Consider the following 27,172-nt stretch of genomic DNA (forward strand, 5'->3'; position numbering starts at 1 on the left):
GAGATTCTATTATTGACTTTTTTATATGTAATAATTTTCTCCTTAATTCAAGGAGTAGTAATTCTCTCCTTAATCCAAGGAGTAATAATTGTATCCTCTCTATAAATACCAGCCTTTGGCTGAGGAATAGAATAGAACAGCATTTACCTATTATTTTCCAATATGAATAGAGCAGAATCTTGCTGCTCCCAAATCAGATACGCAGGATTCTCCACTGCGTTCACGCGATCAACTTCATTGAGGAAACGAGGTAGAATTTCATGACTGGTGAGGAAGCTCTGCAATCGATGAGTGCGAGCAATGCCTTCAACGTTGATAGAGTGAAGAGGATGCCAAAGCCTCTTGTTACTCAAGTCTACACTAGGCGCTAGCAAAGCAAGTCTCTAACTGATTAGGAGCTGAGTTGGACTAGTCTATAAATAAGAGCTTCACGCTCATAGTTAGTTACTCTTGTTGTTTTGGGTAGTTGGAATAACTGAATTGAAGGCAATTCAGTTAGGGATTTCTGGTTCACAACTGAACAGGGTTCAGTTGAGTTTCCAGTATCAATTTCAGTTCTTGTTGTTCTTGCTTTCTTCTCTGTAATCAACACTGAACCTCTGGAAAATTCTCTGCTATTGAATTCGAATTCTGTTCTCTTTTCTTCTGTGATTTCTGTTTCTGGTTCTGGATCTATCAATTGGTATCAGAGCACCAATCTGGTGCCCTGAATTCCGCGATTTCCAGGGGTAGTGCATGAAGACACGAAGCATGGCGAGAAACGTTGAAGGTTGGGAAAACGAGCGTGAGGAAATGCGAATTCGACTGGAACTCGCAGAAGCTCTGGCGAAAAAGCACGAGGAACAAATCGCGGAACTCGTGGCGAGATTCAGCCACAACCGTGATCGTGAGCGTGAAAGGGAGCACAACCGCGAAGGAATTGGTAGCAGTGGGGATCGATCTGAGGAGTCCATACGCAAGGAGAAATGGAGGAAGCTCGAGATTCCGATTTTCGCCGGCGACGACGCATTTGGCTGGACACACCGATTGGAAAGGTATTTTCTGTTGAAGGAGGTGACTGAAGATGTAAAGATGCAAGCTACTGTCATGGCGTTGGAGGGGAAAGCGTTGAGTTGGTTCCAGTGGTGGGAGAGGTGCAATCCCAATCCTGCTTGGGAAGCTTTCAAGCTAGCTGTGGTGCGTAGATTTCAACCATCCATGGTACAGAATCCATTTGAGCAATTACTTGCACTCAAGCAAACTGGAACTGTGGAAGAGTTTGTTGAGGAGTTTGAGAAATTTGTGGGAGCTTTGAAGACAATAGATCAAGAGTTCGTGAGGGGAATCTTCTTGAATGGCCTCAAAGAAGAATTGCAGGCAGAGGTAAAACTGTATGAGTTAAATTCTTTGTCAGAAATTATTCAAAAAGCTTTGTTGATAGAACACAAGAATTTGTTAATTCATAAGAAGAGTGGCTATAGCTATCCTAGATCTTCTGGATATTCCAGAAGCACTCCATTCACTAAAACCATAACTGTAGAATCTAAGTCTGGAACTGAAAAAAAAAGTGAATTAGCTGTTAATAGTAGTGCAGCTAGCAGCTCTGGGCAAAATCAAAGTTTGGAGAGTGTTAGAAACAGAAGTGGGGAATTCAAACACTTAACTAGTGCTGAAGTAAGGGACAGGAGAGAAAAAGGGCTTTGCTTTAGATGTGATGAGCCCTTCAATAGAGAGCATAGGTGCAAAAATAGACGATTCAGAATGCTAATTTTAGAAGAGGAAGAAGAGGAAGAGTTAGAGGAATTTCAGGATTGTGTGCATTCCTTGAAAACTCTACATTTGTCTTTATGCTCCATGTCTGGATTTACAACAACAAAATCATGGAAAGTGGAAGGAGGGTTACAAGGGAATTCTGTGGTAATCCTAATTGATTGTGGGGCTTCCCACAATTTTATTGCAACTGAACTAGTGGACAGGTTGCAGCTACAAGTGTAGGATACTCCTTCTTATTTGGTTGAAGTTGGGGATGGACATAAGGTGCACTGTAGAGGAAAATGTGCTCAGTTGCAACTTCAAATGCAGCAATTAGAAGTGAAACAAGATTTTTATCTTTTCACTTTGACTGGAATTGATATAGTCTTAGGATTGGACTGGTTGTCAAGTTTGGGTGAAGTCAAGGCAGACTTTGGAAAACTAGAATTGACTGTGCAACAGGGAGATTAACTGATCAAGATCACTGGGAATCCAGCTTTGGCTAAGACAGCATTGTCTTTTGGAGCCCTGATGCAAGTTCTTAAGGAAGAAGGGGAGGGGCTGATGATACACTGTGAACCTCTTAAGGAGGAAGTGAGTGCTCAGCAGGAAACTCCTACTGCTGTTGAGGAATTACTGGCAGAATATGAAGATGTGTTTTCAGATCCTAAGGGCCTTCCCCCTACAAGGAGGCATGATCGTGCTATTCACTTGCAAGAGGGGGCTACAATTCCCAATCTGAGACCTTATAAATACCCTCACTATCAAAAAACCGAAATTGAAAGGTTGGTAAGTGAGATGTTGGAATCTGGGGTCATAAGGCACAGCATCAGTCCTTACTCTAGCCCTATTATACTTGTCAAGAAGAAGGATGGGGGTTGGAGATTCTGTGTTGACTACCGAGCTTTAAACAAAATCACCATCCCTAATAAGTTTCCTATTCCTATAATAGAAGAGCTTCTTGATGAGATAGGGGGAGCAACCATTTTTACAAAATTAGACTTGAAATCTGGTTATCACCAGATAAGAATGCATGATTCAGACATTGAGAAGACAGCTTTTAGGACCCATGAGGGCCACTATGAGTTTGTGGTGATGCCTTTTGGCCTCACCAATGCACCTTCCACATTTCAGGCGCTTATGAATGAAGTATTGAGGTCATTTCTGAGGAAATTTGCACTGGTTTTTTTTGATGATATATTAGTGTACAGCAGGGATATTTCCTCCTATGTGTCACACTTGAGGAGGGTTTTAGAGGCTTTAAGAGCTAATTCTTTGAGGGCTAACAAAAAGAAATGCAGCTTTGCTCAGCCTCAACTCGAATATTTAGGCCATATCATCTCTGGATCTGGGGTGGCAGCAGATCAATCCAAGGTTGCAGCCATGAGTTCTTGGCCAGTTCCAAAAGATTTGAAGAGTTTAAGAGGATTTCTAGGCTTGACAGGCTACTACAGAAGATTTGTGCAAGGCTATGGCAAAATAGCTAAGCCTTTGACAGAATTGTTGAAAAAGGATAGTTTTGTTTGGACTTTAGATTCTACCACTGCTTTTGAGACATTGAAGGCTGCTATGGTGAACTTACCCATGTTGGTTGTCCCTGATTTTACTTAGACATTTGTCCTAGAAACTGATGCTTCTAGTAAAGGGGTAGGAGCTGTCCTAATGCAGGAAGGTAGGCCTTTGGCTTTTTGGAGCAAGGGACTTTCACCAAGAGCTCAGCTGAAATCTGTTTATGAAAGGGAGCTTATGGCTTTGGTCCAAGCTGTCCAAAAATGGAAACATTATTTGATGGGAAGGCACTTCATCATCAGAACAGATCAAAGAAGTCTAAAATTTCTCACTGACCAGAGGCTTTTCAGTGAAGAGCAGTTTAAGTGGGCAGTGAAACTCATTGGCTTGGACTTTGAAATTCAATTCAAGCCGGGCAAGGAGAATCCAGTAGCAGATGCTTTCTCTTGCAAAGCCATGTATTCAGCAATTTCTGTGATTGAGATGGCTGATGGAGAAGATTGGTTCCAAGAGGTGCTACAAGAGCCAAAATGGAGAAAGATAATTCAAGACTTAGCTGGAGACCCTGACTCTCACCCTGGATTTCAGTTTCAAGCTGGCAGATTGTTGTATAAGGGCAGATTAGTCCTGTCAAAGTCTTCGAATAGGCTACCCTTAATCTTGGCTGAATGCCATGACAGTGTTTCGGGAGGACATTCAGGGTTTTTCAGGACTTTTAAGAGGGTTTCTAGTTTTTTCTATTGGGAAGGAATGAGAACTTATGTCAAACAATATGTGGAGGCTTGTGATGTTTGCCAGCGATACAAATATTCTACTTTGGCCCCTGGTGGTTTGCTGCAGCCCCTACCTATTCCCACTCAAGTTTGGCAGGATATTTCTATGGATTTTATTTCTGGCCTGCCTAAATCCAAGGGCAAGGACACCATCTTTGTTGTGGTGGACAGACTTACAAAGTATGCCTACTTTTTTGCTATTTGACATCCTTTTTCTGCTAAAGATGTAGCAACTGTGTTTGTCAGAGAGGTGGTAAAACTTCATGGTTTTCCAGCCTCCATAGTTTCAGATAGGGATCCATTATTTGAGTCAGTTCTGGCAGGAGATGTTCAGGTTAGCTGGGACTCAGTTGAAATACAGTACAGCATATCATCCTCAGTCTGATGGCCAAACTGAGGTCACCAATAGGAGTTTGGAGACCTACCTCAGATGTTTTGTGGGACCTAAGCCTAAACTTTGGGTGGATTGGTTGTCTTGGGCTGAATTCTGGTTCAACACCACATACAACATTTCTGCAGGCATGACTCCATTTAAGGCTTTGTATGGTAGGGATCCTCCTACTTTGATCAAAGGGTCCACTTTTACTTCTAAGGTGGAGGTAGTCAATCAGCTTTTGGTGGCCAGGGATGTGATTTTACAAGAATTGAAGGAGAATCTTTCCAAGGCTCAAGAGTTGATGAAATCTCAGGCCAACAAACATAGAAGGCAGGTTGAATTTGCAGTAGGTGATTGGGTTTTCCTCAAGCTCCAACCCTATAAGTTGAGGTCTTTGGCTCGCAGGCCTGTAGCCAAGTTGTCACCTAAGTTCTATGGACCTTATAAGGTTCTGGAAAGGATTGGTTCAGTAGCATATAGGTTGGAACTGCCAGATTATGCTAAGATTCACCCTGTTTTCCATGTGTCCTTACTGAAAAAGTCCCTTAAGCCTATGCAGTCCCCTCAACCTTTGCCTCCTGCACTCTCTGAGGAGCTGGAACTGCAAGTGCAGCCTGCTGAAGTCCTCCAATGGAGGGAAGATTCTGGAGGCCAGTTGGAAGTCTTAATCCAGTGGGATCAGCAACCAGATTGTGACAGTTCTTGGGAGCTGGCTTCTCAACTTTTGCAAGTTTTCCCTCATTTTCCCCTTGAGGACAAGGTGGCTCTTTTGGGAGGGAGTATTGATAGAGTGAAGAGGATGCCAAAGCCTCTTGTTACTCAAGTCTACACTAGGCGCCAGCAAAGCAAGTCTCTAACTGATTAGGAGCTGAGTTGGACTAGTCTATAAATAAGAGCTTCACGCTCATAGTTAGTTACTCTTGTTGTTTTGGGTAGTTGGAGTAACTGAATTGAAGGCAATTCAGTTAGGGATTTCTGGTTCACAACTGAACAGGGTTCAGTTGAGTTTCCAGTATCAATTTCAGTTCTTGTTGTTCTTGCTTTCTTCTCTGTAATCAACACTGAACCTCTGGAAAATTCTCTGCTATTGAATTCGAATTCTGTTCTCTTTTCTTCTGTGATTTCTATTTCTGGTTCTGGATCTATCAAACGTGCTGCTTCCATGAAAGGAAGTTAGAATCATCAAGCCTTAAGGTAAGCTTGTGAACCAGAGAAGAAGAACTCAACTGTGGTTGAGCAACAGAAATTGGAACTGGAGTTGCAGGAACTTCAGTTTCCTAAACAGGTTCTTCATCAGCCATGGCGATGAAGAAGAAGAAAACCAGAAGAAAAATTCTCAAGGATCGTACTCAGCTCTTGATACCTGTTGAGAATTCAAGTGCGGAGTTGGAGTCCCACATTGGTTAAGTTTGGGTGAGGAGAAGAGTTTATAAGAGATGTGACCCATAAACCTAATGCCTTAAGGTTTTGGGTTAAGATGTGGTGTCCAAGATCTCTTGGTGTCTTGCTCCTCGGCCTATGAGCTCCCCTGTCTCCCCCAACAAGTGGTATCAGAGCCGATGGTTGGTGTAACCATGGTTACGACTCCTTGTGTCGAAAGTCTTCCTAGCGGTGTGGCTAGGCGGCGGGTTCCGTTAACGCGGTGAAGCGAACGGCGGTGCAAGAGTGGATAAGCTTCCGCGGAGGGGGGCCATGATAATGTGGAGGTGACTCGCACTTGAGGGGGAGATTGTTGAGAATTCAAGTGCGGAGTTGGAGTCCCACATTGGTTAAGTTTGGGTGAGGAGAAGAGTTTATAAGAGATGTGACCCATAAACCTAATGCCTTAAGGTTTTGGGTTAAGATGTGGTGTCCAAGATCTCTTGGTGTCTTGCTCCTCGGCCTATGAGCTCCCCTGTCTCCCCCAACAATACCATGTTGAAAACACTAAAATGTTTAACTGAATTTCATTAATTGTAAAACTAAAGAGTACAAGAGATGATCTCTCTATTTATAGAGAGTTTACAAAGCTTGCATAAGAAGCTAACAAATTCTGTTATGACAGCTCAGCATGACAGCTAAGATAACTAACTAGACAGCTAGGCTTAACCGCTAGGATAACTAACTATCTAACAGTAACTAAAAGTTACTTAACAGAAACTATATTTGACTATATAGTATACTCTAATATGAGCTGATCACATATGTGTTGGGGAGAGTCACGGCGAGGACCCATAGGGCAAGGTCGAGGGGAAACACCAAGGAGATCTGGGACACCACATCTTAACCCAAAACCTTAAGGTATTAGGTTTATGGGTCCATCTCCTTATAAACTCTCCTTATTACCTTGACTTCTCCGATGTGGGACTTGACTCTAACACTTGATTCCAACAATATGCCATGCCACTGATATTTTGAAACTTTTTTTGGTCATGAATACAGATAACAACTTGGGGAGACAATTATGGAATGAGAAGCTTGGCAGATGTGACTTCAAAATGGCTTTTATATTCTTGCTAAACGTTAAAAGTTCATCTGTAGACCATAGCCACCTTTTTTCAGAACGTTTCTCATATATGCAGAGCTTTATTAATAGGATGAGAGACTTCATCAGTTTAGTCATTTGGGGCCAGGCTGGTGGATCTTCTACTTTCTTGAGTCGCTCCATTGATCTTGCATTTATCCTTTTCAAGCATGATCAGTATGGTGCTGCTGAGGTTATTTACTTGCCTTTTCTTTTCTTCCTGGAATCTTAATTTGAACCCTTGTTGATCTTTCTTTACACTGTAGTAATCATTACTGAAATTTTACTATATTTCAATTTACAAAAATGTTTCAAAAGCAATTGCTTATGATGGTGGAGGGTCATTTGCTAAAGAAAAAGACATCCCATAGTATTCAAGACACTGATGGTGGATGGTGCATACGTCATCATCTTCTAGGATGTTGCCTACTTGCACAGGTGCAGGGTGGATTACATGCAACAAAGAAAGATAAAAAGGTTTCTGATGCCATTTGCTGTTTCTTTAGGTATGTACATCAATTCAACTTTGAGATATTCTCTTTGTATTATTCTCATTATGTGGACTTATCTAATTCAATGATTCGATTTTTTATTCTACATTTTCAATCTTAAAATGGATCACACTTATTTATGTATTTGGATGATATTGGTTAGTGTCAACAGACTGTGAAATAGAGCGACTAGTGGGAAGGTTAATATACCTATCTCACACCCGTCCAAACATTGCCTTTGCTGTAAGCATGGTAAGCCAGTTTATGCATGCACCAGGTCATGAACACTTGGAGGCAGTTTTCAGAATCTTAAGATACTTGAAGGGATCATCTGGGAAGGGGCTTCTTTATAAAAACCGTGGGCACCTTCAGGTAGAAGCCTACACTGATGCAGACTGAATCAGGGTACCATGCAGAAGAAGATGTTGTTCCTGCTGTGGCCAGAAGTGCCTGTGAACCTGGAGCTTGTACTGGTGGTGGTTTTCTTGGTTGAGCAAGGAAACCAGGAGGTGTAGGAAGCAATGGTGGCTGTTGATAAGGTTGCTGCCAAGGAACTGGAGCTGCTGGCAGCTGTGGAAAACCTAGATTAGGAGGCAATCCATAAGGAGAGGGCTGCACTTGTGGTGGAAAAGGCTGCATAGGCTGATAAGCCAGCTGCTGGTAAGTAGAATAGTGTGGTGATTGTGTGTAGTTTGGTGGCTGATAACTCTGGTAGCCTGAGGAAGCAGGAGCAGCAGGAGTATTCTGATTGTGATATACCTGAGAAGGAGCATAACCTTGTTGAGAAGAGTATCCATGGGAGGGAGGTGGTGGTGGAACATAATGAGGATTAAACCTATTGTAACAAACAGAAGCTCCATGTCCTTGTTTGTAGCAAACTTGACATCGAATTGAGCTCCTTCCTCCCCTACCTCTACCATTGCTTCCTCTGCCTCTGCCTCTAGCATCGGAATTGTAATCTTCAGAATAGGTATCTTGTTGTTGCACTGCAGAATTCACTGCTGGGAGGAAACTTGAGAAGCTTGAACTCCCTGTGTGAGATTAACAGAAAAATCCTGCATAGGCTTATTTTCCTTTGCAACCCTAACTTCTTGAGCCAAGAGAAGTGCCTCAACTTCTTCAATAGACAGCCATTGAAATTTGGTACTCATATGAACTAAATTCACCAAAGATTCATACTCAGATGGTAAACCCTCAAGAATTGCATCTACTTGATCTTTTGCACTAACAGGAACACCAATAGCATGCAAGGAATCAGAAATTGACTTGAGTTTTGCAAGATATTCATCAATTGTTTTAGAACCTAGGGTTGTATTCCTCAATTCAGTGCGAAGTTGCTGTGATTTTGCTTGCATCTGAGAGTGATAATGTGAGTGCAATTTCTCCCAGAGTTCATAGGAAAACTTACATCCAATCAGCTTTGTGAGCACAGGAGCAGAAATTGTTGATTGAAGCCAAGATCTGAGTAGAGCATCTTGCTGCTCCCAGGTTTCATACTCAGGATTGAGAATTCCAGCCAAACGTTCAGCATATGTGCGAAAACGTGGTGGAATTGTAGGATCCACAAGAAGAACATGCAGTTTGTGTCAAATGATCACTGGCTCTATCTGTTGCTTCCAGAGCAAAAAATTCACATCAGATAGCTTCTTTGTGATGACATGCGAGAATGAAGAGGAGTTCAGTTGCTTGAACAACGAAGGAGTGAACATGTTCAGAGGCTGCGCGTGAACTGGAGGTGGTGGCGGCGCGTGTGGCGGCGCGTGTGGTGGTGCGCGTGGCGGTGATGATGGAGGAGTTGATGGCGGTGCTCCGGTGTCAGCCATGGATCCGCCAAAAAATCAAGCTCTGATACCATAAGAGAATTGAAGCGTAACAGAAAGAGAGAGAAACGAGAGAAGAGAGAGAGAGAGAGAGAGAGAGAGAAGAGAGAGAAAGTAGATCTGAGATCTGAAACTGAATATTCTGTTATTGGTGAATGTAACAGTATGGGATTACACTATTTATAACATGCAAGTCATAGCTTGCTGAGTAAGCTATTGCTTACTGTATAACAGAAACCTAACTGCCTAACTGACTAACTGTATAACAGACTAACTGCCTAACAGAGTGTATACTCTATTACTCTGGCATCCTCCAGCCTCCTTCAGTGTAGCGGCCATCCCGCTATGCACCGTACTGCTATAGCATTTTTGGGGTCGAAGCTACACTCCGCTATCCGGGATTGACAAGACAAGTATCAAGTGGACGGGTTATTTTTCATGATCGTGAGAGGAATAAATGTAGACTATAAAATCTTACACAAATGGTCAAAATTGAAACAAAATCGGATGATCTAGTCATATTAGGGTATACAGTATGAGTATGTACAGAGTTACATTTTAGTATTGCTGACTGTACTAACAGTCAGCACTAGGGTTGTTATGCTTAGCTGTTGATGAGCTGGCAATTCAGTTAGACTAGGCAGTTATGCTTAGCTGTAAAACTGATTCAGTTAGAGTTTGTTAAACTTGTTGAGCAAGCTTTAGAAGTTCTATATAAGGTGTAATCAAGCACTTGTATCATTAAGCTTTTCATAATCAATGAGAAACATTTTTACAATTCTGAGTTTCTTTAACAAGTCATAATGTAACCTGGCTGTAAGTAACTTAAAATCTTATCTATCCAAGTATAGTTGTATAGTCAATATTTTTGAACTCGCTCAGAAAAATAGCCCTCTGATTCGATACACCCCCTACATATAAGTTAATTGGATTTTGTATGTATATTTTACATGTGTTTTAAGCTCTCTGCATATTTAGTTGTGGTTTCCTTACTAGTATGACCCATCACTATTTATTGGCATTTAATTCAGGTCTTCGTCAGGAAATGGTGCATCTGAGGCTCTGCAGAGTTTATCTGCTGACATAGGAATTCCATATCTTGGTTTCAGTGGGTATCTATGTTGCTATGTTCTCATGATCTTAAATAACAGATTATTTCAGTAGATTATTAATTTGTTTGGTTTTTGTACAGGTGGTTATACATCAATTGCTATATGGAGGCTTCAATACTATCAATGGGCTATGCAGTTATTTGAACGTTATAATGTGAGTGAAGGTGCTAGCCAGTTTGCTCTTGCTGCACTTGAGCAGGTTGATGAAGCTCTACAGACGCAAGATGAAAAGTGCATGCATGGAAAGCTCAGTTAATAAATCAGTGACAACCATCAAGGGACGACTGTGGGCGAATGTTTTCATATTTGCATTTGACCTTGGTCGGTTTCATGATGCATATTGTGCAATTATTTCAAATCCAAATGAGGAGAGCAAATACATCTGCTTGAGGCGGTTCATAATTGTTCTTTATGAACAAGGTGCTATAAAGGTTGGATGAACTTTGATGAACTCCTTTATTGTCCTTTGCTAATTATCTCAACCTATTGTTTTTCTTATGTTGATGTAAAAGATAGAATGAAATCGTTGTGAAACTACTCATATTGGAATACTATATTGATGACTCTCTCGCCCAAGGATAATTACAGGAAGATTTTGTGATTTCTAGGTCAAAATTAGATAACTAAAATTGGTATTTGAGTTATAATACACGATTTTAAAACATAGTTGTAGGACTCTGGTGCTCACTACTACAAGCAGCTATGTAATTCGTGAACTTGTGCTTTGGTATATTTCCAAATCATTCTACTACTATATTTGTTATGTTTCCTCTACTTCATCTTGCTAAAACTAGTATGATGTTTGTTTGTCATAAATCAACTATCCCAAAAGTTTGTCATGTGGGGTCAAAACACATGAATGGTTGTTATATGTCTAACACGCTCCACACACAGGAGAGTACTGGCCATAATCTGTTGGACAGTCATAGTGCTAGCTTTGTTACTGCATGCCCAATTGCCTCCTTTTATTAGAGCAGTGGGTGCAATAAACTCCAATTTCTTGTTCATAGAGGCTCTTATACTATGTCATGAAGCAACTATCCATTAAGCTTAAGCTGTTGGGTCAAGATATATGCATTGTTTTATATTATGTTTCTAATTTCTAACAATGTTATTCCTCCCTTAAAATGCTGAGATTTATGTTAGTGTTTACTTTGTGTTTGTGAGTGGTAATATTAAAAGGTCCTGCTTTTCATTAAAAAAAATTCCAGAAATTTTACCCTTTACATTTTAATCAGTATTTATTATTTTTGTATTTCCCAGATTCTTTGCAGTAATAAACTTCCCCTTAGTGGTTTAGTAGAAAAAGTAGAACAAGAACTTGCTTGGAAGGTATGGCCTGACCAAACAAATCAACTTCTTTTAATTTTGCTGTTCTGTGCAATATGCATAATTTTTACGGTGTAAAATGTAGGCTGAACGATCAGACATTTCGGCAAAGCCAAACTTGTATAAATTGCTCTATGCATTTCAATTCCACCAGCATAATTGGCGACGAGCAGCAAGCTACATATACTTGTATTCAGCTCGTTTGAGAACTGAAGCAGCTTTGAAAGATAACCAAGGCAGTTCCATGATTTTGCAAGAGAGGCTGAATGCGCTCTCTGCTGCAGTCAATGCATTGCATCTTGTTCATCCTCCATATGCTTGGATTGATCCATTGACTGAGAGAAGTTCTCCTTTGAACGAACATAATCCAACTAAGAAAGCTAAAAGAAGGCCAGATGAGCACAGTATGTAGTTCAACAACAAAAAATCATACTGTTTTGTTTCCTTTCGTGTTTGTTTTTTAATTCCTTAGCACCAAAAAAATAAATTTATTATATCTTTTCAAAAGGGTATCCCTGACATGTATGTTGAGGGATTGGGTGGTTTTTCATAAATGTTTTCTTTCCTTTGTTTTTAAGGATGATCTTGTCCTCTAGTCTACTTGCAATCATGTGCTTGACTTAATTTTTTCATCTTTTCGTTAGTTTTTTATACTAATGTTTGAAGAGGTGTGATGTTATCTCTAATTTTCTGACCAGCCGATAATGATGCTGAGCCTCAAAGCTGGCAGTCCTTTATTGATATTGAAAAACTTGAGGACGAGTATGCACTTACTTTAGCGGAGTATATGCTATCACTGGCAAACGTGAAATGGGAATTTTCTGGTAAGTCTATTTTCACTTGAATTGTCTATGAAGCGTATGACTGCTTCTAGAATGACTGATGATATTAAGTTTAAATATACTGTGTTTCAATTTGATATGATTTTGAACCTCTGTCCCTTTTTCATTTTAAAGGTAAACATGGAGCCCTTTCAGAGTTGGCTGATCTTCTTGTCCAAAACAATTTGTATGATATAACCTTTACGATCCTTCTCAGATTTTTCAAGGGTTCTGGACTGAAGAGGTTTACATCCTGCACAATTTCTGTGTGTGTGTGTGTGTGTGCATTTATTGATATGCTTATATACATAATTTGGTCTTTCTTTTAGGGAACTGGAAAGAGGTTTATCTGATATGGCATTGAAATGCTGTTTTGATAAAGTCGAATCCAACTGTTTTGATAAAGTCGAATCATCAAAGCTTGAGATGGTTGTCCATGGTTCACCTATTAAACTTCCAACAGCTCCACAAAGTGACAGAAATAGTCGATGGGCGACTCTCAAGCTTTACCTTGTTCGTAGCTTCTGACCCTTGATTAATTTCACCATATGATTGATTATTCATACCAAAAATTTCCTACCTTATTTTTGCAACAACTTGGAATGAGAATATGGTTTTGAAATTTGAGAGACGCGTGACTACCCTTTTTATTTTTTCATGGAAGAGAAATTCATCATTGTTATGCTTAGGCTATTCTGGACTGGCTTTTCACTTTGCATTTTCAATGAATATTGGTTGTTCAACACACTTCCATGTTTACGATTTTATTTACATTTTCTTTGAGTCACTGGTTCACTCTAACTGTTGAAACTGCTCCTAAATTGCAGGAAAAGTATAAGGAGTTTCATGGTAGATTACCAGTTATTGTTGCTGAAACTCTTCTACGTGCAGATTCTGAGATTGAGTTGCCCCTATGGCTTGTTCAATTGTTCAAGGTAAGTTTCTAGGTCTAAAATCGCTCTGATCGGTTTCATTGATGCAAAAGAATGTATGTTTTAAAACTAGTTTTGGTAATGTTTCTACGAAACATGTTCTTTTTGCAAAACTACCTATGATTCCCCCACATGAATTTTTCTATATAGATTTTTGTGGTTGATCTTTCTGTTTTAGTCACACTTGTTAATCAACTAGGGATTAACATTTACAACCCTTTTGTGATTGAGTAAAACCCCAGGAAAATAACATGTGACTGAGGAGAAAGTTCAATAAGAACAATACTAAGATTATGGACAAAACTGTTAAAAACTCTAATCTATGACTATGAATCTGATTCTCATTTATTTTCGAAGTTATTGAACACAAGAGTTAATACAGTATATATAGAAAACACTAAGGCTTGTTGAACAAGCTAACTAACACTTAACAAACTCTAACCAATTCAGTTATAACAGCTAAGCATGACAGCTAAGCATAACTGACTTTGACAGCTAGCATAACTAACCCTAAAGCTGACTGTATACACAGTCAGCAGCTACTAACAGTAGCTTCTACTACATGGTATGTGATGTACTCTAATAGACCTCAAACTCAAGGAGGTGGGTGAGGAAGAACTTTCTCAATCACATGGAGTTTGGAACGAAGAAAGAAGATGTCTGCAAGCTGGTTTTCTGAGGGAATGTGATGAACAAAGAGTGACTTAGCAAGAACTTTCTCCCTCACAATGAAGATATCAAGCTTCATATGCTTGGTACGGGTGCGAAGGACTGGATTATGAGTGAGAGCAACAACCCCCATATTATCACAGAACACAATAGGAGAAGTAAAGGTAACCTGAAGCTCCTGTAACAATGATTGAACCCAAAGCAATTCTGCTGAGGTATTAGCCAGGCTGCGGTATTCAGCTTCTGTGCTGGATCTAGCCACCAAGGTCTGCTTCTTGGAACTCCAAGACACTAAATTTGGTCCAAAAAACACACAAGTTCCTGAGGTTGATCTTCTGTCATCTGGATCTGATCCCTAGTCAGCATCACAAAATGCAACAAGGGGAACAGAAGAATGCAAGGAACAAGGTCTAAGATGAAGACCATGATGTAACCCTTAAGATACCTAAGTATTCGTTTTACTGCCTTCCAATGGTCTTCCAAGGGCTGACTGAGGAACTGACATACTTTATTGACAGCAAAGCTAATTTCTGGTCTTGTCAAAGTAGCATACTGTAGTGCACCAACAATTGACCTGTACAAAGTAGGATCTGCAAAATAATCTGAACCATATTTGCTTAATTTTGCACCTCCAATCATGGGAGTAGAAATGCCTTTAGCTTCCCCGATATCTGCTCTCTCAAGTAAATCAGTGATGTATTTAGTTTGAGTTAAAAGTAAAGACCTGTCCTTCAAATGATGAACTTGTACTCCCAGAAAATAATCAAGCTGCCCTAATTGCTTCAAAGAGAACTCTGAATCAAGATTCCGAACCACTTGCTGAACCAGAGGCAGAGAATTGCCAGTGATGATAATGTCATCTACATAAACAAGAATGTAGATTCAACAACCTTTGGTGTAGAATGTGAACAAAGATGGATGACATTTGCTAGGAGCAAAACCATACTTGACTAGGGTTGTCCTCAATCTTTCAAACCAAGCTGTAGGAGCTTGTTTGAGGCCATAGAGAGCTTTGTGCAGCTTGCACACAGGAGACCTATCTGTACATTGAAAACCAGAGGGTTGAGTCATATAGACTTCCTCTTGAAGTGCCTCGTTGAGAAAAGCATTATTCGCATCAAGCCGGTGAATATGCCACTTGTTAGTGATAGCCAATGTGAGGATGATGCGAATAGTTATAGGCTTTACTACTGGAGAAAAGGTCTCAGAGTAGTCAAAACCCTTCACTTGATGATATCCCTTGGCAACCAACCTTGCTTTGTATCTATTGATAGTCCCATCTGCATTCTCTTTAATCCTAAACACCCATTTACAGCCAATAGGCTTCCTATCCTTGGGAAGAGGGACCAAAGTCCAGGTGTCATTAGCCATTAAAGCATCATATTCTGCCTGCATAGCAGCCTTCCACTTAGGATCCTTAAGAGTCTGGGTAGAGGTTGTAGGTTCTGCTTGTGTGAGGAGTAAACTAGGAAATAACCTTGGCATAACAATGCCAGACTTGGCCCTTGTTTGCATGGGATGAAGATTCTAAATGGGCTAAGGAATAGCACCAGCAGAAGATGCAGAATGATTGTCCCCTTGCTCTGCTGAACCAAAAAATGAAGCAGGCATAGGAGAGTGACTGGTCTGCTGCTGGACTGAAAAATCACTGTGATGACTGACCTGAGGAAGAGGCAGAAGCTGCAGCAGGTTGTTGATCATTGGCAGCAGGTTGCTGGGCATTCACAGCAGCTGGAACAAGAGAAATAACTGAAGAAACTCCTTGGTCTGAAACATTAGCCTCAGAAGATGGAAACATGAAAGCTGAACTCATCAAAGATCACATCCCTGGAGGCATAGATCTTTCCCTCATTGTCCATACACTTGTAACCTTGATGCTGTGAAGAATATCCCATGAACACACATTGCTTAGATCTGAGGGACAACTTTGATTGTGTATAAGGCCTTAAATGTGGATAACAAGCACAACCAAAAACTTTAAGAAGCTTGTAATCAAGTTGTGTGTTAAAAAGCTTGAAGTAAGGACTCAAGTTGCCTAAAACTGAAGTAGGCAATCTGTTTATGAGAAACATTGCTGCAAGGAAAGCATAATCCCAAAACTGATATGGCAAATGAGCATGTGCTAGCAAGGAAAGGCCAGTCTCAACAATATGGCGATGCTTTCTCTCTACACTACCATTTTGATGGTGTGTGTAGGGACAAGTTAGTCTATGGACAATCCCTGATTTGGTAAAATAGGATGTGAGTGGTTTGAACTCTGTGCCATTGTTAGTTTCTACAGATTAAAGTTTCAAGTTAAATTTCAATTCAACCATAGCTTGAAACTGAAGAAAAACAGAACATGTATCAGACTTCTTTCTCATTGGAAAAATCCAAGTGAAACGAGAAAAGGCATCCACACAAGTGAGAAAGTAAGAAAAACCACAAGAAGACTCAATAGAGGCAGGCTCCCATAGATCAGCAAAAACTAGTTCCAAAGGTAAAGTATAGACAGTACTAGAAGAATGAGAAGGTAATCTATATGACTTGGAAAGACAACATGCTGAACAAACAGTGAACTTTGTTTTATTAGGTACGAGAATATTACAAGAGGTTAAAGCTGAATGTAAAGCCTCATAATGAGAATGGCCTAGTCTAGAGTGCCATAAACCATAAGAGGTTGGGCTTACAATAGTAGAAGAAATAGAAGACTTGCTACTAGAACTAGGTATAGTAGAACTGTAAGACCCAAGTTTTTAAGCTTAGAATAAGTGGAAGAGATTTCCATTCACGATTAGGTTTGACGTATTGAGAAGGGAAACCTGAACAAAAGTTTATTAAAGGAAATATATTTATGAAGGAGAAAGTTCAGGAAAAGTCAAAGGATTTTATCGAAGTCGATTTAAGTTATAGCACGATCGTTATACGCTTAACCTAGGTCAGAAACCCTAGTATATAGCTAATTTTCACTTTTAGGCACGACGGAAGTTAATTCCAAAAATCTTCAGAGAAATGTTAGAACTTCTCTTTTTCCATATATCACAACCGTTTCGAGGCGAAACTCTAGGATCTACGCACGTCCGATTCCAATCATCGGAAGTTTGCCGAAACCGAAACCCTGGTATTTCAAAACCCTAGAATTTCTCGACAATGAAGACTTTTTCTATTCAGAGCTTCAAATGAATATTCCACACGCGTACACCCATTTCTCTTGATGATTTCAATCTTTCTTTCGAAGGAAGTTTTCTATTCCGACATTCGATGCAAAAAGCAACTTATCGGGTAAAATAGTTTTACACCGACTATGCATTTGTTGCCAAAAATATAAGGAGACCTCATTTTAGTTTTGGAATTCTTTCGCCAAAACCTATCTTAGAATTCATGGAGAATGAAGCCGGAAAAATCAGATTCGCGAAACTTTCATTTTACCGCGTTTTGCCAACCTCTATATATAGCAAGAAAGGTGAGAAAAATTACAAAAACTCCTCCATTTTCTCTCCAAGGCCGCGAGCTCCATAGAAGGAAGAGGAAGAAGAGCTTTTCTTCATTACTTGCTTGATCGTCGATCAACCAGTTGCTGCTTCAAGGCTTCGAGGTATAGTCGCTAATCCTTACCTCTGATCGCTTTTTCCATAGCTTTTCTGTAGAGTTTTCTGAGCGGATAGTTTATGGGTTTTTGCAAAACTATCCTGAATCTTTCATTTTTGATTCTAAACATCTTCTATATGTGCCCAAGATCACTTCTGCCGGATTAGATTTTCCGTTATGTCGCCGGAATTCCGCCGGAATCAATTTTAGCCTTAAATACCCATTTTTGGAGTTTTTGAGGTAAAGCTTCAACCTTTAGGCTAAAAACTATCGCCTTAGCTTAGTGTTAGTAGGATTAGTTGTCATAAACGTCGTTAGTAACGTCCCTGCAAAATTTGGTTTTTGGGATTTCAGTTTTGAAATTTCTAAGTTAAAAATCATGACCAAAATACCCCTGCGACAGTTTTTGATCCGATAATTTTTCCGAGTTCAGAATACCCTTAGTTACGGCTTATGAAAGCATAGGAACCAAGTTTGATCGAAGAAAAATCGAGCCCCATAATTGCACAAAGTGGCCGAGCCCTATTAGGGGGGGAGGAGGAAAATTTCCTTTTCCGAAAACTTGTCTTTCGCGCTAGATTATCGTACCTTAGAGTATAGATTACTTCGAGTAACCTTAGTAAGTATCGATAGCTTAGTTTTCGATAGATTCTAATAGTATTTCTGTGGTTTTGCTCTAAAGGTGATTTTGAGGAATTCCCAGAGGAGCAAGGCTTTGATTGTGAACAAGTGTTAGGAGATCGTCCTGGAGAATCTACAGGTGAGGGCTTCTCACTGAATCTCTAGTTAATGCTTAGGGTCGATGTTTCGACATTGTTTACTGTTTATGCACTGGAATTGTGTGTGATTGGAAAATGTTTTCTGAGGCTTCGGCTGACAATGTAGATGATGCATCTACTGAATGTTTTTGATGAGTGAATGACATGCTAAGTGCTAATTGGGTAATTTAGGATGTGTGGTGCATGCCTTATATGCTAGGTGCTATGTGGTTATTGCTTAAGATATTGACATATGACATGTTGATTGATTATGATGAGTTAATTCTGCTTTTGCACTATAATCTGAGTTTCTGAACGGTGAGAAAAGCGGGCAGGTCATGCCGATTTTATTTTGAGAGTTTTGAGAAAGCTTGAAAGGACGAATGAGATTCGGGCCTTGTTGTGGTGTTGTATGGATCGAGACATTCTCTGGAGTCATTTGGGGATTAGGAGATCCCGAGAACTTATAGGATTCGCGATAAGACTAAAAGGATAATTATTTTGTAAAGAAAACTCATAAGACATTAAACAACCTCTAAATCTTTAAGTAATGGTAATAATCTCGGAAGGAAGCTTTGGATGCAAATCATAGTTTTGGAAAACGAGAAGTGTCGTCGGATCCCAGCATTGAGAAAGTGGAGGGGCTTCGAGTATGTAGATGTTGTGGTGCTGTTGGAGCAATGGTTGTTGTTGTGCTGTTGGAGCAGCTATTGTGGTTGTGCTGTTGGAGCAGCTATGTTGTTGGGTGTATCTTCGACTTTGCGGCGCGAATCCGTATGTCCAAACCCGACGGGTTGGGCCGATTCGGCAATAATTGTTGACACGCGCGAATCCGTATATTCAATCCGATGGATTGGATCGATTCGGCGGTAGTCACTCAGGCACGCGTGAATCCGTATGTTCAATCCGAGGGATTAGATCGATTCAGCAATAACCTTTCGACTCGCGTGAATCCGTATGTTCAATCCGAGGGATTGGATCGATTCAGCGACAACTTTTCGACACGCGCGAATCCGTATATTCAATCCGATGGATTGGATCGATTCGGCGGTAGTCACTCAGGCACGCATGAATCCGTATGTTCAATCCGAGGGATTGGATCGATTCAGCGATAACCTTTCGACTCGCGTGAATCCGTATGTTCAATCCGAGGGATTGGATCGATTCAGCGACAACTTTTCGACACGCGCGAATCCGTATATTCAATCCGATGGATTGAATCGATTCGGCGGTAGTCACTCAGGCACGCGTGAATCCGTATGTTCAATCCGAGGGATTGGATCGATTCAGCGATAACCTTTCGACTCGCGTGAATCCGTATGTTCAATCCGAGGGATTGGATCGATTCAGCGACAACTTTTCGACACGCGCGAATCCGTATATTCAATCCGATGGATTGGATCGATTCGGCGGTAGTCACTCAGGCACGCGTGAGTCCGTATGTTCAATCCGATGGATTGGATCGATTCAGCGATTGCCATTTTACCTCGCGTGAATCCGTATGTTCAATCCGAGGGATTGGATCGATTCAGCGATAACCTTTCGACTCGCGCGGATCCGTATGTTCAATCCGATGGATTGGATCGATTCGGCGATAGTCATTGGACACGCGCAATGTCCGTATGTTCGACTCTTTTGAGTGAACCGACTTGGCGTTGTCATTTGTTGCGTGTGCGAGTCCGTATGTTCATCCCGATGGGTTGGATCGACTCGACATGCCTAATTGTGGGAGTTGCGTGTGCGAGTCCGTATGTTCAACCCAGGGGGTTGGATCGACTTGACATGCCTAATTGTTGGGCTATCCTGGGGATAAGTCCGGGAAACCGGTAGTTTCCGAGTATGTGATACTCTTTGCTTGTTGAGCAGTTGTGACCATCGGATTGAGATGAGTCGGATGATCCGGAGATCATCATGAGTTACTATGTTGATGTGAAGAAGTGTCTTTTGTCGCAGAAATCGACTTTACCTTAGGGTAAGCTTTTAGAGACTTTAATTTATCTAGAACACGTGGCGACGTGTCGAGTGAGAGTCGGAGACGTTGTTTGACTAATCATCCTGCATTCATGCATACTGATTTAGTTGTCGAGTGTGATTGTTATTTGTTAATCCTATGTGGAACATGTTAATTGTTATTATTGCTGTTAAGTTCATTATGGAATATGCAACCCTAGGATGTTATCCCTAGCTATAAGCCTAAGTGGCTATTCTTTTATCTAAATCTATTGGTGCTATTATTTATGTAATTCCTTGGAGTTGACCCTCGCGTCTTCTGTGTGTGCTTTGGCGGACAAACGCCCTTTGTCAGATGTCTTTGGCGGACTGGTTCACGATGGTTCACCCTTCGGGGGAAACTAGAGTTGGGATGCTGGAACAGGAGCGCATCGCGATAGCGAGCGGAGGACGGATGGTGTACATAGACTAGGTCGTTCTGGATTTCGAATTCGGACGACGATCATGCTAGCATGTAGGTTTTAGTGCTGGTGTGAGCTCCTCGAGATGGGATTAGTGTAGGAGTAGAGTCTTAGCTCTGAACATTATTTGTTTCATTCGGGACAGGGTAGTTTCCCACCTATAGCTTTTTGTGTGGTTTCTTTACGGGAATCACAGAGAGTTGGTTGGACTTAGGAGGTCTTGTTTCAGGCCGATGGGCCAGCTTATTCTCAGTTTTTGAGGGATAGTGTTGCAGACACTTACCTTTAGATTTGGTTTGTACATTTTGCCTTCGGGCGCTACACTTTTCTTTCCGTCACTGGAGGTTACTCGTGACGAGGTTGTTACTTATAGCGGGGGCTGTTTATATATTGTATATTAGCTCTATTACTTTTCGCTTTTGGGTTTTATTTAATTCAGTCTTGTCTTAGTTATTATCAAAAAAAAAATATTTCACGTTTTTCCGCATTAAGTTTACTTTTGGTTACTAAAGTGACGCCACCGAAATCGGGGTGTTACAAGAACTAGGTAAAACAGCGACAAAGCAGAAGCTGGATCTGGAACAGCAACTGGAGACAAAGAATTTGGAACTTGAACATGAGAAGTCTTGGAAAGAGAAGGAGTATGCATGCCTTCAAAGGCATACAAACCATCCGGACCAACATGACCTTTAAGGAGAACTCTAGTGGTGACCTGACATTTCACAACACAAAAAGAGGGGTGAAACTCAAAATAAACATTATTATCCCTTGCAAACTTATTGACACTAACCAGATTTTTGATGATATCAGGAACTAAAAGCAGGTTTTTGAGAGTAAGTGTGGTGTTATTATGGTAAGGAGAAGGAAAGGAAGCAGATCCTATAGAGAGGATTGGCAAACCTTGTCCATTCCCCATGGTCAGATGTGGTCATTACCAGCAAGTGAAACACTATCTGAGACAACAGATGCATCATTAGTCACATGGTGAGTTGCACCAGAATCAGGGAACCAAGTGCTCAGGTTTGCCGAAGCAGAAGAACCTCCAGCTTGTGATGGACCAGTGATCATAGCTTGAGGAGTTCTTGCATTGAAATTGTCAGGCCTTTGCCCTCCATTTGTGAACTGAGAAGAAGATGCATTATTCCAAGGTGTACCAGAAAAAGGATGAAAACCAAACTGCTGAGGACCAAAGAGAAATCCAGGAAAAGAAGATCCAGGTCCAGCATAACTGACTTTGACAGCTAGCATAACTAACCCTAAAGCTGACTATATACACAGTCAGCAGCTACTAACAGTAGCTTCTACTACACGGTATGTGATGTACTCTAATGAAAACAAGTAGACCCAAGGACTCGTGGTGTCAAGGAATGCAACGCTTGTTGTGGAAACAACACTTAACTGGGGACTGGAGTACTTTGTTATTAAGGACAGCGAAGGGCATCCGATTAGTTAGGTAATAAGCAGTAAGGACAGCACCCCCCCCCCCAAATGGTGGGGTGCGTTGCCATGGATTCAAAGTGTCCTAGTAGTTTCAATGAGGTGATGATTTTTCCTTTCAACAGCCCCATCTCGTTGAGGGGTATGAGCACATGATGTTTGGTGCAGAATGCCATGATAAGCCATAAAGGACTGTGACAAGTTTTCACCGACATTATCACTACGTAAAGTGCGAATAGATACACCAAACTGTGTCTTAACTTCATGGTAAAACCGTTGAAAGATTCAGAACAACTCTGACCTATTTTTCATTAAAAGCAAACAATTACAGTGATAGTAATCATCAATGAAGGTGACTAACTATCAAAAACCTAGAGTGTACTAAATACGACTAGGACCCCAAACATCAACATGGACCAAAAGCAAAGGGAGGTTTAGCTTGACTATCAACTCCCTTCGGGAAATGATGTCATGTATGTTTTTCTAGTTGACAAGAATCACAAGAAAAGGGTGGATATCTTGGAAAGACTTATACCAATTTTTGTAACTTTCGAAGGCTAGGATGTCCCAATTGAGCAGAGATGAATCTGTAGTAGTGCAAATGCGAGGTTGGCTAGAGAGTTGGTAGAGACCTTTGCACTCATATTCAATGAAAATCATTCGCCTTGAACTCTGGTCTTGTATGAAAACAAAATCTTGATGAAATAAATGATAATCAAGTGAGTGAGTCAAACGACTAATAGAAATTAAATTAATTGGGGAAGCTGGAACATAAAAAAACTGAGTCAACATATAGGGAAGGAAGAGGATTGGAGTACCCACCCCCTCGAATTGTGTTTGGGAACCATTGGCCATGGTGACCGAAGGTAGATAGATAACTACAAGAGGTTGGAAGATAAAAAAATTAAGATTTATTACCAGAGACGTGGTCAGGAGCACTTGACTCCAAAATCCATGGATCATGAGAAGGAGACACAGATAGGCATGCAACACAATTACCGGTGTGCACAACAAAATAGTACAACTTTGGATCTAATGGCGCTTAAACCACTTTAAGAAGTCAGTATAGGTTGCAAGTGATGTAGAAGGCTTTGAGGGTTGACGCTTTGTAAACCACCTCAAGAATTACTTTAGGGCGACATAGCAGCAAAACTGTTAGATGGTTCATGGGAGAGTCTGAAAGCCATGGGTTGCAAAGAGGAGAGAGAAACACCCGAAAAACTGTAATACCGAAGGCAAAATTGCAGATCTTTAACACCCAAGATTTGAAAACCAAGAAACAAGGTCAGATCTGGAACAAGTAGAGGTGTGATCAGTGAGACAAACGACGACCGAAGAAGTGGCTGGATGTGACGCCGTGTGAGAGCTATGATGAGGGCAAAACTGGCGGGAATTGGTTGATCTGGATTTGGAATTTCAGTGCGGTGGTCGTCGTCAACTTCCGAGGAGTGGCGGTGGCTGGGCAGTGTCAGGAGAGTAGAGAGAGAGAGAGATCTGAAACTGTATTCTTGTATATTTAATGAATGAGTTGTTATAGGCACTCCATAAGTTTACGTCAAATCTCGAGTTTGACAACCTTGACAATAAATGCATAATATCAGTATTTCCCTATTGACAATGATTATGTTACGTACTTACATTTATTGCAAAATATCCTATATATATTTCCATTATTTCTTACAGTTTACATGGCTTGTGACAGGAGGGACAAAAAGAAAGAATGTGGGGGATGACTGGCCGAGAATCAACTCCTGCATCTTTATTTCAGCTTTATGTTAACTATGGTCGATATGCAGAAGCTTCCTATCTTTTACTAGAAGACATAGAATCATTTGCTTCAATGGTAAATTTTTCTCCCTACTATGATGGAATGAACTTATTATTGTTGATCATTCTAATGTTTGTATGTTCAATTGGTATGATCAAGACTAAATTGCTTTTATCATTAGATTTTCCAATCGAACATTATTGTGCTTGTCTGCCTGTTGAGAACCTAAGCAGAAACTGAAAAACTGAATAGAAATTATCATTGAATCAAAGGTGTGATTACAAGAGTGATTCTCAGTATTTATACTTGAGATAGTAGCTTGCTAAACAAGCTATCTAGACTAACCATAGTTCTAACTGAACTAACTAGAGTTGACAGCTGGCTAACCAGGGTTAACAACTAACCGCAACTGACTATAACAAACTCATAACAAACATTGAGTTTAACTGCCTTATACTCTAATAGACCCCCTCAAACTCAAGGTGGTTGAGAAAGAAATTTCTCAAACACATTGAGTTTGTCCCTTAGAACCTCAAAACGTGTAGGAGAAAGAGGTTTAGTAAAAATGTCAGCTAGCTGGTCAATAGAGGGAATATGGGTCACAAACAGTGACTTGTTGAGAACCTTCTCCCTAACAAAGAAAATGTCAAGCTCCATGTGTTTAGTTCTAGTATGAAGAACAGGATTATGAGTTAGAGCTACTGCCCCCATGTTGTCACAGTAGATCTTTGGTGTCTGAAAAGGAATATGAAGCTCTTGTAGGAGAGATTGGATCCAAAGAAGCTCTGCAAAAGTGTTGGCAAGGCTTCTATATTCTGCCTCTGTACTGGACCTTGCAACCAGTGTTTGTTTCTTGGAGCCCCAAGACACTAAGTTTGGACCAAAAAACACACAAGAACCAGAGGTTGATTGCCTATCATCTGGATCTGATCCCCAATCAGCATCACAGAAGGCAACAAGAGGGACTGGTTGAGAAAGAGAACAAGGCTTGATCAACAAACCATGATGGCTGGTTGCCTTAAGATATCTGAGAATCCGTTTGACAGCTTTCCAGTGCTCTTCTAAAGGCTGGCTGAGAAATTGGCACACTTTATTCACAGAAAAACTGATCTCAGGTCTGGTTAGAGTTGCATACCGCAATGCCCCAACAATAGACCTATAGAGTGTTGGATTATCAAAGTAATCAGCACCATATTTAGTAAGTCTAGCACCACCAACCATAGGAGTGGAGATACCTTTAGCTTCTGCCATATCTGCTCTCTCCAATAAATCTCCAATGTATTTAGATTGAGTGAGAAGCAAGGATCCATTTTGTAAATGATGCACCTAAACCCCTAGAAAATAATCCAACTTACCCAGCTGCTTGAGTGAGAATTCGGAGTTCAAATTCTGAACAATTTTCTGAACCAATGTCAAGGAGCTACCAGTGATGATGATATCATCAACATAGACTAGGACATAAATGCAGCAGGAACTAGTATGAAAGGTGAATAGAGAAGGATCACAACAACTTGGCTTGAACCCAAACTTGACTAATGCTGCCTTAAGCCTCTCAAAGCAGGCCCTTGGGGCCTGTTTGAGACTATAAAGTGCCTTATTTAGCTTGCAAACTAAGGACTTGTCAGCATTCTGAAATCCTGGTGGCTGAACCATGTCTTCAAGAGCACCATTGAGGAAGGCATTATTAACATCTAGCTGATGAATATGCCACTTCTTAGTCACAGCCAAGGAAAGAATCAACCTTATGGTGATAGGTTTCACCACAGGAGAGAAGGTTTCTGAGTAATCAAAACCTTGTACTTGATGATAACCCTTTGCTACTAATCTAGCCTTGTATCTGTTAATAGAACCATCAGCATTTTCTTTAATCCGAAACACCCACATGCAGCCTATTGGTTGTCTATGAGAAGGAAGAGGAACCAAGGTCCAAGTATTATTAGCTTGCAATGCATCATACTCAGCTTGCATAACTACAAGCCATTTAGGATCCTTCAAGGCCTGCTTTGTAGTGGTAGGCTCAACTTGAGTGAGCAAGAGAGTAGGAAATTGTCTTGGCATGACAATACCAGACTTGGATCTGGTCTGATCCAAGCCATGACTTCCGCTTCCTAAAAAAAAAAAAAACGAAAAAAAAAATTCCGAAAAAATTAAAAAAAAAAAAGCAAAAATGGCAGTCCCATTTGCGCAAGCCAAAGGCCTCAGACTCAGACGAAGGAGCACAAGTCCAAGGAACTCCGATGTTCCCGCTAGAGTACTAGCCCAGACAAAGAAAGTCGAAAGGCAGACTCAGACGAAGGAGCACAAGTCCGACGACCACTGATGTTCCCGCTGGAGTGCAAGGCACATGCAAAAAAAAAAAAAAAATGGAGTCCCAATTGAGGGGGAGTAATAGAGATAATAAAGTGGTGACTCAAAGAAGTCCCACATTGCCTAGATTAGCAAGTGCACAAGTGCATATATAATAAAGAACACACACACCCATTGCCTTAAGCCTAAGGTTTTGTGGTGTTGTGTGGTTCTAACTTATGATTTCTAACATATTAGAGTATAAGGCAGTTAAACTCAATGTTTGTTATGAGTTTGTTATAGTCAGTTGCGGTTAGTTGTTGACCCTGGATAGCCAGCTGTCAACTCTAGTTAGTTCAGTTAGAACTATGGTTAGTCTAGATAGCTTGTTTAGCAAGCTACTCTCTCAAGTATAAATACTGAGAATCACTCTTGTAATCACACCTTTGATTCAATGATAATTTCTATTCAGTTTTTCAGTTTCTAGTTAGGTTCTCAACATGGTATCAGAGCTGGTATGATCCAAGCCATGACTTCCGCTTCTCAAAAAAAAAAAAGAAGTAGGAAAAAAAAAAATCCGAAAAAAAAACAAAATTCAAAAATGGCAGTCCCATTTGCGCAAGCCAAAGCCTCAGACTCAGACAAAGGAGCACAAGTCCAAGGAACTCCGATGTTCCCGCTAGAGTACTAGCCCAGATAAAGAAAATCGAAAGGCAGACTCAGACGAATGAGCACAAGTCTGACGATCACTGATGTTCCCGCTGGAGTGCAAGGCACAGGCAAAAAAAAAAAAATGGAGTCCCAAATGAGGGGGAGTAATAGAGATAATAAAGTGGTTACTCAAAGAAGTCCCACATTGCATAGATTAGCAAGTGCACA

The 27,172-nt window shown here is 40.7% G+C and overlaps 1 protein-coding gene across 4 annotated transcripts in view; it reads left to right on the top strand.

Moving 5' to 3' along the window:
* Positions 1-11,972, top strand: part of LOC130745144 (nuclear pore complex protein NUP160-like) — a 32,462-nt gene extending 20,490 nt beyond the window's left edge. For 2 of the 4 annotated variants that reach the window (XR_009021553.1, XR_009021554.1), the window contains exons 7-12: positions 6,811-7,085; positions 7,211-7,398; positions 10,235-10,311; positions 10,396-10,746; positions 11,579-11,647; positions 11,730-11,972. Coding sequence is in view for 2 of the 4 variants with exons in the window: in XM_057597286.1 (XP_057453269.1) it covers positions 6,811-7,085; positions 7,211-7,398; positions 10,235-10,311; positions 10,396-10,571 (716 nt within the window). In the remaining 2 variants the exon portion in view is untranslated. Of the gene's footprint in view, positions 1-6,810; positions 7,086-7,210; positions 7,399-10,234; positions 10,316-10,395; positions 10,959-11,578; positions 11,648-11,729 lie in introns of those variants that run through there. The other 2 variants (XM_057597286.1, XM_057597287.1) reach the window with 2 other exon arrangements.
* Positions 11,973-27,172: the final 15,200 nt, after the last annotated feature.

The sequence above is a fragment of the Lotus japonicus genome, chromosome 3 (genome assembly GCF_012489685.1).
Source record: "Lotus japonicus ecotype B-129 chromosome 3, LjGifu_v1.2".
NCBI classification, from domain to species: Eukaryota; Viridiplantae; Streptophyta; class Magnoliopsida; order Fabales; family Fabaceae; genus Lotus; species Lotus japonicus.